We start from the raw sequence: 13,040 nt of genomic DNA, 5'->3' as shown, positions 1-13,040 counted from the left end.
AAATACTGATGTAAAATACTGACCAAATACTGCTAGTGTGATGGCAGCTTTAGGCTCAGGCTTGTTGACAAAAAGGAAAAAAAAAAAGCCATCCATACACACTCATATGTTCACGTGTATTGATTTTTATGCTGAAAAATCCAGAGCATTTTTATTTAATTAAAAAAAAAGGTCATTTCTCATCTACATGCAGCAAACACAGCCCAGGCAGCTAAATCTTTCACGTTTCTTTCTTTTTTTTCCTTTTCCCGAATAAATAAAATAATCTAGAAAATGGCATAAAACTGAAAAATTTGGGGCAAAAAAAAACATTTTAGGGTAAAAAAAAAAAAATAAAATAAAAAACTGCTTCTACCTTGCAATAACTAGTGTATAATTTTAACACCTAACAAAAAAAAAAATCCACTCCCAAGTATGCAAAATGGGAAGAAGATAAAATGTGCCGGACAAACTGAAACCTGCTTGTTATCTGGCTTTTTATTCAATAAAACCTGCTGGCTGATGTGATAATTAAAATGAACAAACATAATTAAAAAAAAAAAAAAAAAAGTGTAGGTGTGGATAGAGGGGGGAAGCGTCTTACCCTCGTGCAATATTTTAATAGATTCTCCGTAGACGGAGAGAGAGAGAAGCTTTGGAACAATGAAGCGGTCAGAAAACAAAAGACGTTTCCTGACCCTTTTCATTTTCGCTGGCTAATAAGGTAAAGTTGCCGGGGCTGGCATTAGCACACGCCACACCAGCCGCCCTCTGTGACATTAAACAGATTGCAGCCACCGAGGATAAAAAAAAAAAAAAAAAACACTTGAAATTCAGCATTGTTTCTAACTGGAAGAAGCAGCTGCTTCCACGGCTCCGGAGCGAAGCGGTGCAATGTGTGAAATCCATACGTACCCAGCCTACGATTTTATATCACACTAAAGAGATGATGATGCAAACCGAATCTTCTCATTTAAACAATTCGGCTGGTTATTGATGTCACGGCCAATGCTCCGCGTTCTTTGTCTGCTAAAGCGACTAAAGAGTCTTGTGCTCATTCATAATGTAATAGGCACGTCTTTTCCAATTTCCATTTTTCCTTTTGTCAATTTTACTGTCACTTTTATAAGCCGGGGGGGTGCCAGTGGACATTTGTACCGATCAGCCCTCTCAGCCGCGGAGGCGGGTTTCGCCCCCTTATCTAATCTATGAAGATCTGAGATTTGACACCTTTCCTTACAGCACTAGTCAGTCCGATTAAGTTCACTTTGCAGAATGCATGAAATGTACAATTATTTCAATTATTAATTCCCCCCCCCCCCTGTTAAGTGGCAACATACGCTGTAAAAAAAAGTGTAGACAAAAGCCTGAGAAAAAGAGCAATTAAAAGCGAAACGCAAAAATTTTTTTTAAAAATTAATCTCTAAGAGAAATATGTAGCAACCGTATAAAGATTGCATTAAATTAACCTCTGAATTGCTAAACGACCTAACGGCGTCTAGTAAACAGTGGAAGTGCTCATAAGATCAGGTCATTGTGTATTATTCCAGCAGAAAGCAGCAATTACGGAGATAGATTTGGGGGGGTTTAAGGGGAAAAAAAAAACCCTCTCAGCACACAGAAAATTGACGGTGATTGATTAGGTGTGCCAGCAATTAATATATATATTGTAGTCATTTGATTTGCTACAATGTATCAATGACAAGCTCAACACTGAAACTGACACCCTTAATAGGTTCTGGTGATTTGACACCCTTGAAATCATCGGATTATTTAATGACGGCTTTTTATGAAAATATATAAGAACGCCTCACAAAAAGAATTTTTTTTTTTTTTTTAAAGATACTTTTTTTTTTCTAATGCAGCCATAGAGATATGTCCTAGGAACGCTCACATACATAAACATTCAATTACCTTGACGTAATTCCGTATGCAATATACATGTATGTATAGATGATATATACCCTACAGGAAAAATACTTCATACTGCTGTGGATGACGGTACAGTACTGAAACTTATGACCAAGTCAAGAAAACCCAGAAGAAAATCTATTTCTTTTTTGTTTCTTCCTTTAATTGTGGATTAAGATAGGAATTAATTTTGCATCCGTCACAATAAAGATATCTTTCCCAGTGATTTTGGCAGTTAATTAATGATGTGATTTGGTGTCACCAGCACAGATTCCTTATTGATCTTTTCATAGGGGTTGGAGGGGGGTAAAAAGCATCTCCACTTCACTTCCTGCATACCACCAACCATTTATTTTGGGGGGCTTGTGAGCCACAGGAACAACTTTGCGGCCTATACCTATTCAGCCTACCTCCTTAAAGGGTTAACATTTCAATATCGCTTGTCTGACAGAAGTCTGACAGAAGTCTGACAGAAGTGTTGCCAAAAGGCAGGATTGACCTGTCCCCTTGCCCAACATACACAACCATCAGTACACAAATGATCAATACAAGCTAGTTTTTTTTTTTTTTGGATTGTTTCTTGACCGCACGAGGAAACAAAGATGGCGTCGCCCAGCTTAAAAGCCATGTTAAGCCGGGCGCGATTAAGGGGTTAATAACGACAGAAAGATTACAACTCCCTACCTGTTTTCTCTTTGATTTCGCATAGCACGCTGAAGAGGGCTGGCTTCATCCTATGACAGTTTAGTGCATGCTTCCTGCAAAAAAAAAAGGGTTTAGAAACATGATATTAGCATGGTAGAATAAAAAAAAATACATAATGTAGATAAATAATCGCCGGATAACGTGTATATATACATAAATACATACATAACTGAAAAGATATGGGATAGATAGATAGATAGATAGATAGATAGATAGATAGATAGATAGATAGATAGATAGATAGATAGATAGATAGATAGATAGATAGATAGATAGATGTAGACAAGTATAGATGGATAGATAGATAGATAGATAGATAGATAGATAGATAGATAGATAGATAGATAGATAGATAGATAGATAGATAGATAGATAGATAGATGTAGACAAGTATAGATGGATAGATATGAGGATAGATAGATAGATAGATAGATAGATAGATAGATAGATAGATAGATAGATAGATAGATAGATAGATAGATAGATACATAGATAGATATAGACAAGTATAGATGGATAGATATGAGGATAGATAGATAGATAGATAGATAGATAGATAGATAGATAGATAGATAGATAGATAGATAGATAGATGCAGACAAGTATAGATGGATAGATATGAGGATAGATAGATAGATAGATAGATAGATAGATAGATAGATAGATAGATAGATAGATAGATAGATAGATAGATGTAGACAAGTATAGATGGATAGATATGAGGATAGATAGATAGATAGATAGATATAGACAAGTATAGATGGATAGATATGAGTATAGATAGATAGATAAATAGATAGATATAGACAAGTATAGATGGATAGATATGAGGATAGATAGATAGATAGATAGATAGATAGATAGATAGATAGATAGATAGATAGATAGATAGATAGATGTAGACAAGTATAGATGGATAGATATGAGGATAGATAGATAGATAGATAGAATAGATGTAGACAAGTATAGGTGGATAGATATGAGGATAGATAGATAGATAGATAGATAGATAGATAGATAGATAGATAGATAGATAGATAGATGTAGACAAGTATAGATGGATAGATATGAGGATAGATAGATAGATAGATAGATAGATAGATAGATAGATAGATAGATAGATAGATAGATAGATAGATAGATAGATATAGACAAGTATAGATGGATAGATATGAGTATAGATAGATAGATAAATAGATATATATATAGACAAGTATAGATGGATAGATATGAGGATAGATAGATAGATAGATAGATAGATAGATAGATAGATAGATAGATGCAGACAAGTATAGATGGATAGATATGAGGATAGATAGATAGATAAATAGATAGATATAGACAAGTATAGATGGATAGATATGAGGATAGATAGATAGATAGATAGATAGATAGATAGATAGATAGATAGATAGATAGATAGATAGATAGATAGATAGATGCAGACAAGTATAGGTGGATAGATATGAGGATAGATAGATAGATAGATAAATAGATAGATATAGACAAGGATAGATAGATAGATAGATAGATAGATAGATAGATAGATAGATAGATAGATAGATAGATAGATAGATGTAGACAAGTATAGATGGATAGATATGAGGATAGATAGATAGATAGATAGATAGATAGATAGATAGATAGATAGATAGATAGATAGATAGATACTGTATTTAACTAGATAAAAAGGCTTTAAAAAAAATAGACTGCTACATAGATGACAGATAACTCATTAATAGATATAATGAAAGGATAATTCATATATAGACATTTCACTCACATATTCATATTCATTCATATATAGACAATTCATTCATAGACAGATGTATGGATAGATCTATAGATCATTTTTAAATAAAATATGTGTTTCATATGTACATATGTGTATATATATATTTGGCGTGTGTATATCCAAACGTGTAGGATTTGTAATAAACTACTGAACATGTTGCTAAATATTAGATACTTTCTTTAGAAATATACTGCACCCTTTAAATAGGCAGGAAGCAGAACAATAGTATTTACAACAATACATATCATGATTATCGCTACCTATAGCAGCAAACATCAGATCCCTGAGGCGTCGGGGAAAACTTTTTTGATAACTTGGCCCTAACTTTGTAGTTTTAAATGCGCATTGCTTACAACTATTAACTTAAAGTAAAAAGTGTAAGTCTTGCTTTCCCCACTAAAGGTTTGGCGATTTGTAATGTTTACTCACATGTCAGATTAGCCGACTATTACAGCCCATATAAATCATCGCTTGTCGGCAATAACCGGCTTGAATCCATATCAAAACTGATTTATTAAAAAGGGGCAACTTTTAAACAGCAGTATATTTTCCTAACGTTTTTTTTTTTTTTTTTTTCTCCTGCGGTAGCATCTGCTCCTAAAAGGCAGCAGAAACCATACAAAACACACGACAGCGGTCTGCATCTGGTTATGGGCTACAAGATGGGCACAGAACGATGCAGATCCTGGCACCTTCTAGCCGCTGTTCCTACAGGAAGCCCTATGAATAATCCTCTGCACATAGGGACGAGCTGAGTTTATGGTCATCACTTTAACAATATATGGACTAATAAAAGGGTGCGGATTGACTGGTGTAGCCCCTCAACGCGCGGAATTACATTTATAGTGATCACTCTTCGTATGTAGGGACAGATCCTAGAATGGATTGTGTGGAGGCAGCAGCACCTCTTACACAGCTGCTGCGGCCCCTCTTTAGAGCAGATCACCCCCGTCCCCCCGCTCCAGCTGCATGGCAGCCTCTGCTCCTCATCGTTGCTACCCAAACATGTGTCGGATTATTTGACAAACTGTCTGCAAGTTGCTCACTCCAGGATGTACAGGAGTGATGAGCTGCGCTCATGTTTGGGGAGGGAAAGCGTGATGCTGCTGCGTGTATATGTGTGTGGGGATTTTTTTTTTTTTATTATTGCGATGGAAACCAACTTTGCTTGCGCCTCATCCAGGCTCTGATCAGTGATGGTCATGATCTGGTGCAGGATGTCGCCAATGTCCTGTTTCCTGCCATCTCCGTCCGTCCCATCGTGTCCATGGGGAGGAGGTAAAGTCATTCCCCCCTGCACCGAGTGACCGGCCATAGTCACCCCGGCCAAAGTCTGCAACATCCTGGTCTGTTCGTCCATACTCGTCTCCGCAGCCGAATCAATAGAAACGGAAGACTGCAAGGAGACAACCTCACAGTCAGAGGGGCACAACAACCGCTTGGGGGGTCAATGCCCCGCACATCAACAATGGCAGCAAGCGGAAAAAATCCCAGCCTTGGGTACCCCGACTGGTAAACAAGGCGTATAATAATACAGTTCACTCCATCCAAGAAAGAAAAAAAAAAAAAAAACCTTATACAAAGTAACAAAGCTGCAGCCCCTCTCACGCTTCACCTTCTTATTATCTCTGGAGGTCTATTATTTTTCAATGCAATTTTTATTCCCAGGATAATGCAACAAATTTCTGGGGGTCTCATGAAAAGTCTCGGCTTCTTAAGGCCACTTCCGATTCATCCCATTAGGACAGAAAAAAAAAAAAGGGAAGAAAAATCCATTCATTCAATGTCTCAAATGTAAATATTTTGGGGGGGCCAATTTTAAAATTCTTTATTCCGAGATCATCCCCCCTACACCCCTAAAAAAAATAATAATAAAAAAAAAATTAAAAAGTCAAGAGACTTGAAGGATGATCGGTAGCAGCAGCACTTTCTTCTGGGGACAGTTCTTGGGTGCCGCAGGGTTTATCAATGCTTTATTCCATCAAGGTAGAAAAAAAAATGGAAATAAATTACAAAAAAAATCCTAAAAAATTAAACAAAAGAGTAAAAAAAAAAAATCATTTTTTTTTTTTTTTTTAATTTTAAGATGATTTCCTTCCCGGTGATGAAGGCATGGTGCTCCTCCTGGGATCAGTCCTGGGGATCTTTATCTCAATCCTTTCGCCTCCGGGTGCTGACAATCTCCCAGTCTTTCATTTAATAAATCAGCGTCCGATGGTGATGGAGGAGTAGTAGTAGGGATGGTGGGAGTTGTAGTGGCTGCAGCTCCTCTCGCTGATCACCTCCAATAAAATAAATGGAAGATTATTTAAAAAAAAAAATAATAAAAATAAGGGGGAAAAAAAAAAGAAGAAGAAATAAGATATATAAAAGAAAGTCTCAGGGATGAAGAGGAAGGAGATGAAGAACTTGTGGGTGGGGGAGTATTAATGACAGGAGCTGGGGACGATGATGATGCTTCAGAGCAGCAATCAAAAAAGTTTTTTCCTCCTCGGTGGCGGCGGCTGCGGGGGTGATGAGGAGAGATGGATGGGGGGCCGGTAGTCGGGGCTCTCCCGGGCGGGATTTATGGCTCCGGCTGCTTGCCCCGCTTTACGCTGCCGCTGCTGCCGGCCCCGGTGACGGATTGACAGGCTGCCAACGCCACTCACTCACTGCGGACGTGTCAGACTTTGAAGGAGGGGAGGAAATAAAAAGGGAGACAAAATATAAATAATGGAGGCAGGCTCCTCCTCCCCGTGTCCTCAGCCCCGGGAGGAGGAGGACGGACTGGGCGGACGCTCCGTCTCCCCGCCTCTCAAGAAATGGCGCGCCGAGGTGGTTGCTACGACCAGGTGTAGTCACCGCGGTTGCTAAGGGTAAAGCAAACACGCCGACCAATCAAAACGGCAGGAATTCTTTTGTCTGTCAGGCTTGGCTTTTTCCGCTGTGAGAAGAAGCTTGGTTGAGAGCACGAGGGATTTTTTTTTTCCCGCCCGCCTCTTTTTACTTACCATTGGTCGGTTCAAAAGCATGATGTCATAGTGTGTGGGCGGAGCTTGCGTTGGTCCTCCACACAGTCTTATGATTGCCATGGCAGCAAGAGAGAGCGGAGGGATGGGGCTGCTGAGGGATGCTGGGTGCATGAGCTTCTCCCTCACAGACAGCGGCCGGGGCTGAGCAATGCAGACAGTCTAATAAAGAGCAGAGCGCTGTAATAAAGACATGCACACTGTGTTACCATAAAACACTGACAGAGAACATGGACGCACATACTTATAGGGTGGGAAGTCACAAAGCGGACGGCCAACACTGGGAACGTGACCGGCTGCAACCTCCTGACTGAAATTATGTGCCACTAGTATATAGATATACACTCACATATATATATAAATATATATATACACACACATATAAATATGTGTACATTATATATAGTGTGTGTGCGTGTGTGTGTGTGTCACACATGTATATATTACATATGTATACTAGTTACATATATAATACTATATATATATACCGGAGCTGATAGGGGGGAGAATGTATGTGTGTACGTGTGTGTGTGTGTGTGTGCGTGCGTGCGTGCGTGCGCGCGCGCGCGCGCGCGCACACACACACACACACACACACACACACGTACACACATACATTCTCCCCCCAAAGATGTATCAGCTCCGGTCACTGTGAGGTTAAAAATGTGCTAAATACAGATTATAGCATTACTACAGTCATGTAGGAAAACCTTCAGGTATTGCTTAAATAGAAATCCCCCTACAGTCACACAACAGTTTTCTCCACATTTAAAAAAAAAAGGTCCAATTATTCTGATCAGAAAGGCATCAGTATTTCTCGGAGTTAGGCCACGTTCACACCGTCAGTATTTGGTCCGTATTTGGTTAATTTTTTACCTCAGTATGTGTAAGCCAAAACCAGGAGTGGGTGATAAATGCAGAAGTGGTGACGTTTTTCTTTTAGGCCATGTTCACACAGTGCGTTTTTTACTGCGGAACCGCAGCGGTTTTGCCGCTGCGGTTCCGCAGCTGTTTTCCATGCAGGGTACATAACAATGTAACCCTATGGAAAACAGTCACTGCTGTGCACATGATCCGGAATTTCGTTTAAAAAGCCGCGCAGAATAGCTGCGGCAAAAAAGAAGGAGCATGTCACTTCTTTTTCCTGAACCGCAGCGGTTCTGCACCCATAGACCTCCATTGTGAGGTCAAAACCGCAGTAAAACCCGCAGATCAAAAATATATCTGCGGGTTTTACTGCGATTTGATGTGCAGAACCGCTGCAGCAGGAAGTGCGGGGGAGCGGGCGGAAGTGCGTGGGCGGAGTGTGGCTGCCCCCCCGTGCTCCGATCCCGCCCCCCGTGCTCCGATGTCCCCCCCCGTGCTCCGATGCCTCCCCCCCAGTGCTCCGATGCCCCCCCCCCCCCGTGCCCTAATCTCCCCCCCTTATACTTACCCGGCGTCCCGGTGTCCGTCCGGCCGTCTTCTCCCTGGGCGCCGCCATCTTGCAAAATGGCGGGCGCATGCGCAGTGCGCCCGCCGAATCTGCCGGCCGGCAGATTCGCTCCAAAGTGCATTTTGATCACTGAGATATAACCTATCTCAGTGATCAAAATAAAAATATAGTAAATGACACCCCCCCACACTTTGTCACCCCCATTGGTAGGGACAATAAAAAAATTAAGAATTTTTTTTTTTTTTTTTTTTTTTTACTAAGGTTAGAATAGGGGTAGGGGTAGGGTTAGGGTTAGGGGTAGGGTTAGGGTTAGGGTTAGGGTTAGAAAACTGCATAAAAAAAAAGGATCAAAAAACGCATCAAAAAACGCATCGAAAAAGGACCAAAAAAAGGACCTGCGTTTTCTGCCAAGAGCTGCAGTTTTTTAAAAAACAGTCCTGAAAAAAAAAGGATGGAAATCCTGAACGTGTGAACATACCCTTATACTTTTCCTCTGATTGTTCCTCTCCTGATTTTGGCTACAAATACTGAGGTAAAATACTGATCGTGTGAACGTGGCCGTAGATAGAGATGAAAAGTTTCTTCACTTTCTCTATTCGTCAGTCCGATGTCATCTAAGTGCGATCCAACTTTTTTCACAGACCCATAGACTTGTGTTGCTGATTTTGTACTCGTATGAGCCCTAATAATAAAGTCTTAACAGAATCGCCCCCTAATAGTGTGCACACACAAGGTTTTTTTCAGGTGGATTCTGCTCCGAAAACTGCCTGAGAAAGAGCCCAGAAAACGCTCAAAATAGCGAACATCTGCATCTCTGCACAAGAACAACTCGCTATTCACACGTTCATCCTTTTGGGAGTCTTTTAACAGATTCAGTTTAAAAAAAAAAGCACCTAGAGGGGAACAGAAGAGACCTGTCCATTCCTCAGGGGTTTTGTTATGCTCTGAAGCCGTTCCACACGATATATTAGAAGTCAATGGGAATCCGACAAAGGCGCCTGGGCAGCTTTATGTGCACAAAGCCTTAAAAGGCAAGTGTGCACGGTAACTGGCCAGCGTGCGCCGTACCTGGCGAGCGTGTACCATACCTGGCGAGGGTGCACCGTACCTGGCGAGCGTGTACCATACCTGGCGAGCGTGTACCATACCTGGCGAGCGTGTACCATACCTGGCGAGGGTGCACCGTACTTAGCCATCGTGGAATTGCAGAATGCAGGTGAAGCCAGAACCTAAGGGCTTGTTCACATAGTGCGTTTTTCATTAGTAAAAAAAAAAAAATGCAGAATTTTTGCCAGCAAAATGAATGAGATTTCTGAAATGTCATGCACAGTCTGCTTATTTTTTCCTTGCAGATTTGAACTGTCAATATGTCTTTTCAAATCTGCAGCCTGTCAGTTCTTTCGGGGTCTTTGCAGCGTTTTTCAACACTTCAAATTAATGGGGGGTGGGGGGGTGAATAAAAAATGCGCTTGAGTTTTTCTTCCGAACACTCTAGTTTTTGGTGCACAAAAATCTGCTGCAAATCCTCACCGTGTGCACATACCCTAAGGCTACATTGCCCATAGTACAGCCACAATAGGGATGCATGCTTCACGTCTTGCACTTTCCCCATTTTGGAGTAAGGCTACTTTCACACTTGAGTCGGCCCGACGTACTGATGCAGGTTGTGAAAAAAAATGAACAACGGGGGCAGCGGATGCAGTTTTTCAACACATCCGCTGCCCCATTATAATGTCCGCGGAGGAGGGGGCGGAGTTCCAGCCGCGCATGCGTGGTCAGAAATGGCGGACTCGACGCACAAAAAACCGTTACATGTAACTTTTTTTGTGCCGAGGGTCCGCCAAAACACGACGTATCCGTCGCACGACGGATGCGACGTGTGGCCATACGTCGCAATGCGTCGGCTAATGCAAGTCTATGGAGAAAAAACGCATCCTGCGGGCAACTTTGCAGGATACGTTTTTTCTCCAAAACGACGCATTGTGACGTACAGCAAACAACGCTAGTGTGAAAGTAGCCTAAGGCGCGTTCTCCAGCAAAAGTGAACATTGCAAGGATTAAAAGGAGCACCGCATTTTGAAGGCAGGTTTTGAATACCTTTGCATTTTGCAACTTCATGTCCTCGAGCAGAATCTTTTACCCTTGACAAGTGGGCGTTAATACCATAAGGGCTTGTTTCCATTTGCGAGAAACATGTCCGTGTCTCGCATGTGACAACCAAGCTCTGGCACTGGCACTCCAGAGCGGAGCGTGCAGCCGCACAGCAACACAGCAACACATGGAGCTGCACGCTCCGCTCCCAAGTGCCGGCGCCAGAGCTTGGTTTTCACATGCAAGACACAGACATGTTTCTCGCAAATGCAAACAAGCCCTAAAGGAGGATCTTGTGACCCTAAGGCTATGTTCACACGCTGCGGATTTTGCTGCGGATCCAGAGCATTTCCCCATGCGTTTACAGTACAATGTAAACCTATGGGAAACGCAATCCGCAGTGCACATGCTGCGGGAAAAAAACACGTGGAAACGCAGCGGTTTACATTCCACAGCATGTCACTTCTTTGTGCGGAATCCGCAGAGGCATTACACCTGCTCCATAATAGAAAACCACAGGTGTAAAACCGCAATGGAATCCGCACAAAAACCACGGTAAATCCGCAGGAAAAAAGCTGTGTTTTTGCCCTGCGGATTTATGAAATCCGCTGCGGAAAAATCCGCAGTGGACCATTCCTACGTGTGCACATACCCTTAGAAGAAGAACTTTTGCTAGAAAAGCTAGAGGGTCAGGAGGGATAAGAGGCAGCTGCCCAAAGCTGGTGATGAAGTGTGGGGGTGTTTCAACTGGAAAAGGGGAATAGGTGTCTGGAATGTAGGGGGATTTAAGCAGGGGTGGTCCCAATCCTAGTGTTATATGAATGATCACATGCATAGAGTTGGTAGCAAAAGGACAATTCAGGCTTGTCACAAGCTTTATGGAGGGTTTCTTGCCAGGTCTTCACTTCAGACGTACTCAGGCAGTGTCGGACTGGGTTGGTAAAGGCCCACCAGTGACATTGATCCTTGGGACCCACTGTTCAGCTACATGCAAAAATAACCTGACCACTAGTACACAGATTTACTTTTGCTTCTATGTAATATTAACGTGGCCAGCTTGTTTAATGAATGATTAAATTAAACCTTTTTCTGCAAATTATGAATCATTAGCAATCCTTCATATTGGCCTACCGGAAGATTCTCCTGTTCTACCATGGGCCAGTCCGAGCCTGGACTCAGGCAGCCACCAGGATTGGTCAGGAATAACCAGTGAATTGCTCTTAGTTGATGGGGGTTTGTGGTGCCACAATCTACTGTTGGGTAGTTGGAAGTTTAGTGGATAATCTGTACTCCTTAAAAAGTCTGAGAGAGGAGTACTAAGCTATTGAGTGGCGAGAACCTGAAAAGGGGACATTCCAAAATTACTGTATATATTATAGGATCCGGAACCCCCAACTTGCTGGCAACTTCATCCAAAGAATCAGCCACGGATAGAAACGATTCTCTCCACTGAGATCTTCAGGATTTACAGAAACAGCCGAGCATGCTATTACTAACGGATTACGCTAACGCAATGTCCAAAAAGGGATTGCGTTCGGCAATCCCGATCTGCGCTAGCGAGGAACGGACCCTGAACGCTGCAAGCAGCCTTCGAGGTCCGTCCGAAACTAACGGCACATCGCAGGCGCATGCCAAAAATGGCATACGTTAGCGATGCGTTAGGGATCCGTTAGCACATTGCAGTCAATGGGTGCGCTAACGGATCCGTTACATAGCGTTAATTGCGACAATTGCACCATGTAACGGAGTCCGTCAGCGGATACCCACTTGGTTGCGCTCTCTCTCTCCAAAGACCCCCATATCAGCCGTACAGGCTGCCTCTATGGTTTTATACCCCCTTGTGTAGCGCTGAGGATTCTCCTGTACATAATTTAATATTTATTAAATATTCATTTCTATACAATTTCTCTTCTATTTTCAGTTCTCTGTTTTCTTGGTTCCCCATTGTGTCCATTACTACACCATTTCTACTGGGCTGATAATGCCAATCACAGAATCACTGGTTTATTTCACAATATTTGCAATGATAGGTAAAAATCAGTTGTAATTCTGCACTGTATTATAGCAGAACTCTCCATTATACTGTGTAATAGATAGATTTTATCTCCAAATC

The 13,040-nt window shown here is 41.8% G+C and overlaps 1 protein-coding gene across 2 annotated transcripts in view; it reads right to left on the bottom strand.

Annotated features, from left to right (window-relative positions):
• PBX3 (PBX homeobox 3) overlaps positions 1–7,057 on the bottom strand; it is a 281,245-nt gene extending 274,188 nt beyond the window's left edge. The window contains exons 1-2 of one of the 2 annotated variants that reach the window (XM_069748509.1): positions 5,554–7,057; positions 2,575–2,648 (exon numbers count right to left, since the gene is read on the bottom strand). In XM_069748509.1, coding sequence (XP_069604610.1) covers positions 2,575–2,648; positions 5,554–5,750 — 271 coding nt within the window. In that variant the 5' untranslated portion in view covers positions 5,751–7,057. The remainder of the gene's footprint in view (positions 1–2,574; positions 2,649–5,553) is intronic. The other variant, XM_069748508.1, reaches the window with a different exon arrangement.
• Between the last annotated feature and the right edge of the window lie 5,983 nt (positions 7,058–13,040).

The sequence above is a fragment of the Ranitomeya imitator genome, chromosome 2 (assembly GCF_032444005.1).
Source record: "Ranitomeya imitator isolate aRanImi1 chromosome 2, aRanImi1.pri, whole genome shotgun sequence".
In the NCBI taxonomy this organism is placed as follows: domain Eukaryota; kingdom Metazoa; phylum Chordata; class Amphibia; order Anura; family Dendrobatidae; genus Ranitomeya; species Ranitomeya imitator.
This window is presented reverse-complemented; position numbering and strand designations above follow the sequence as displayed.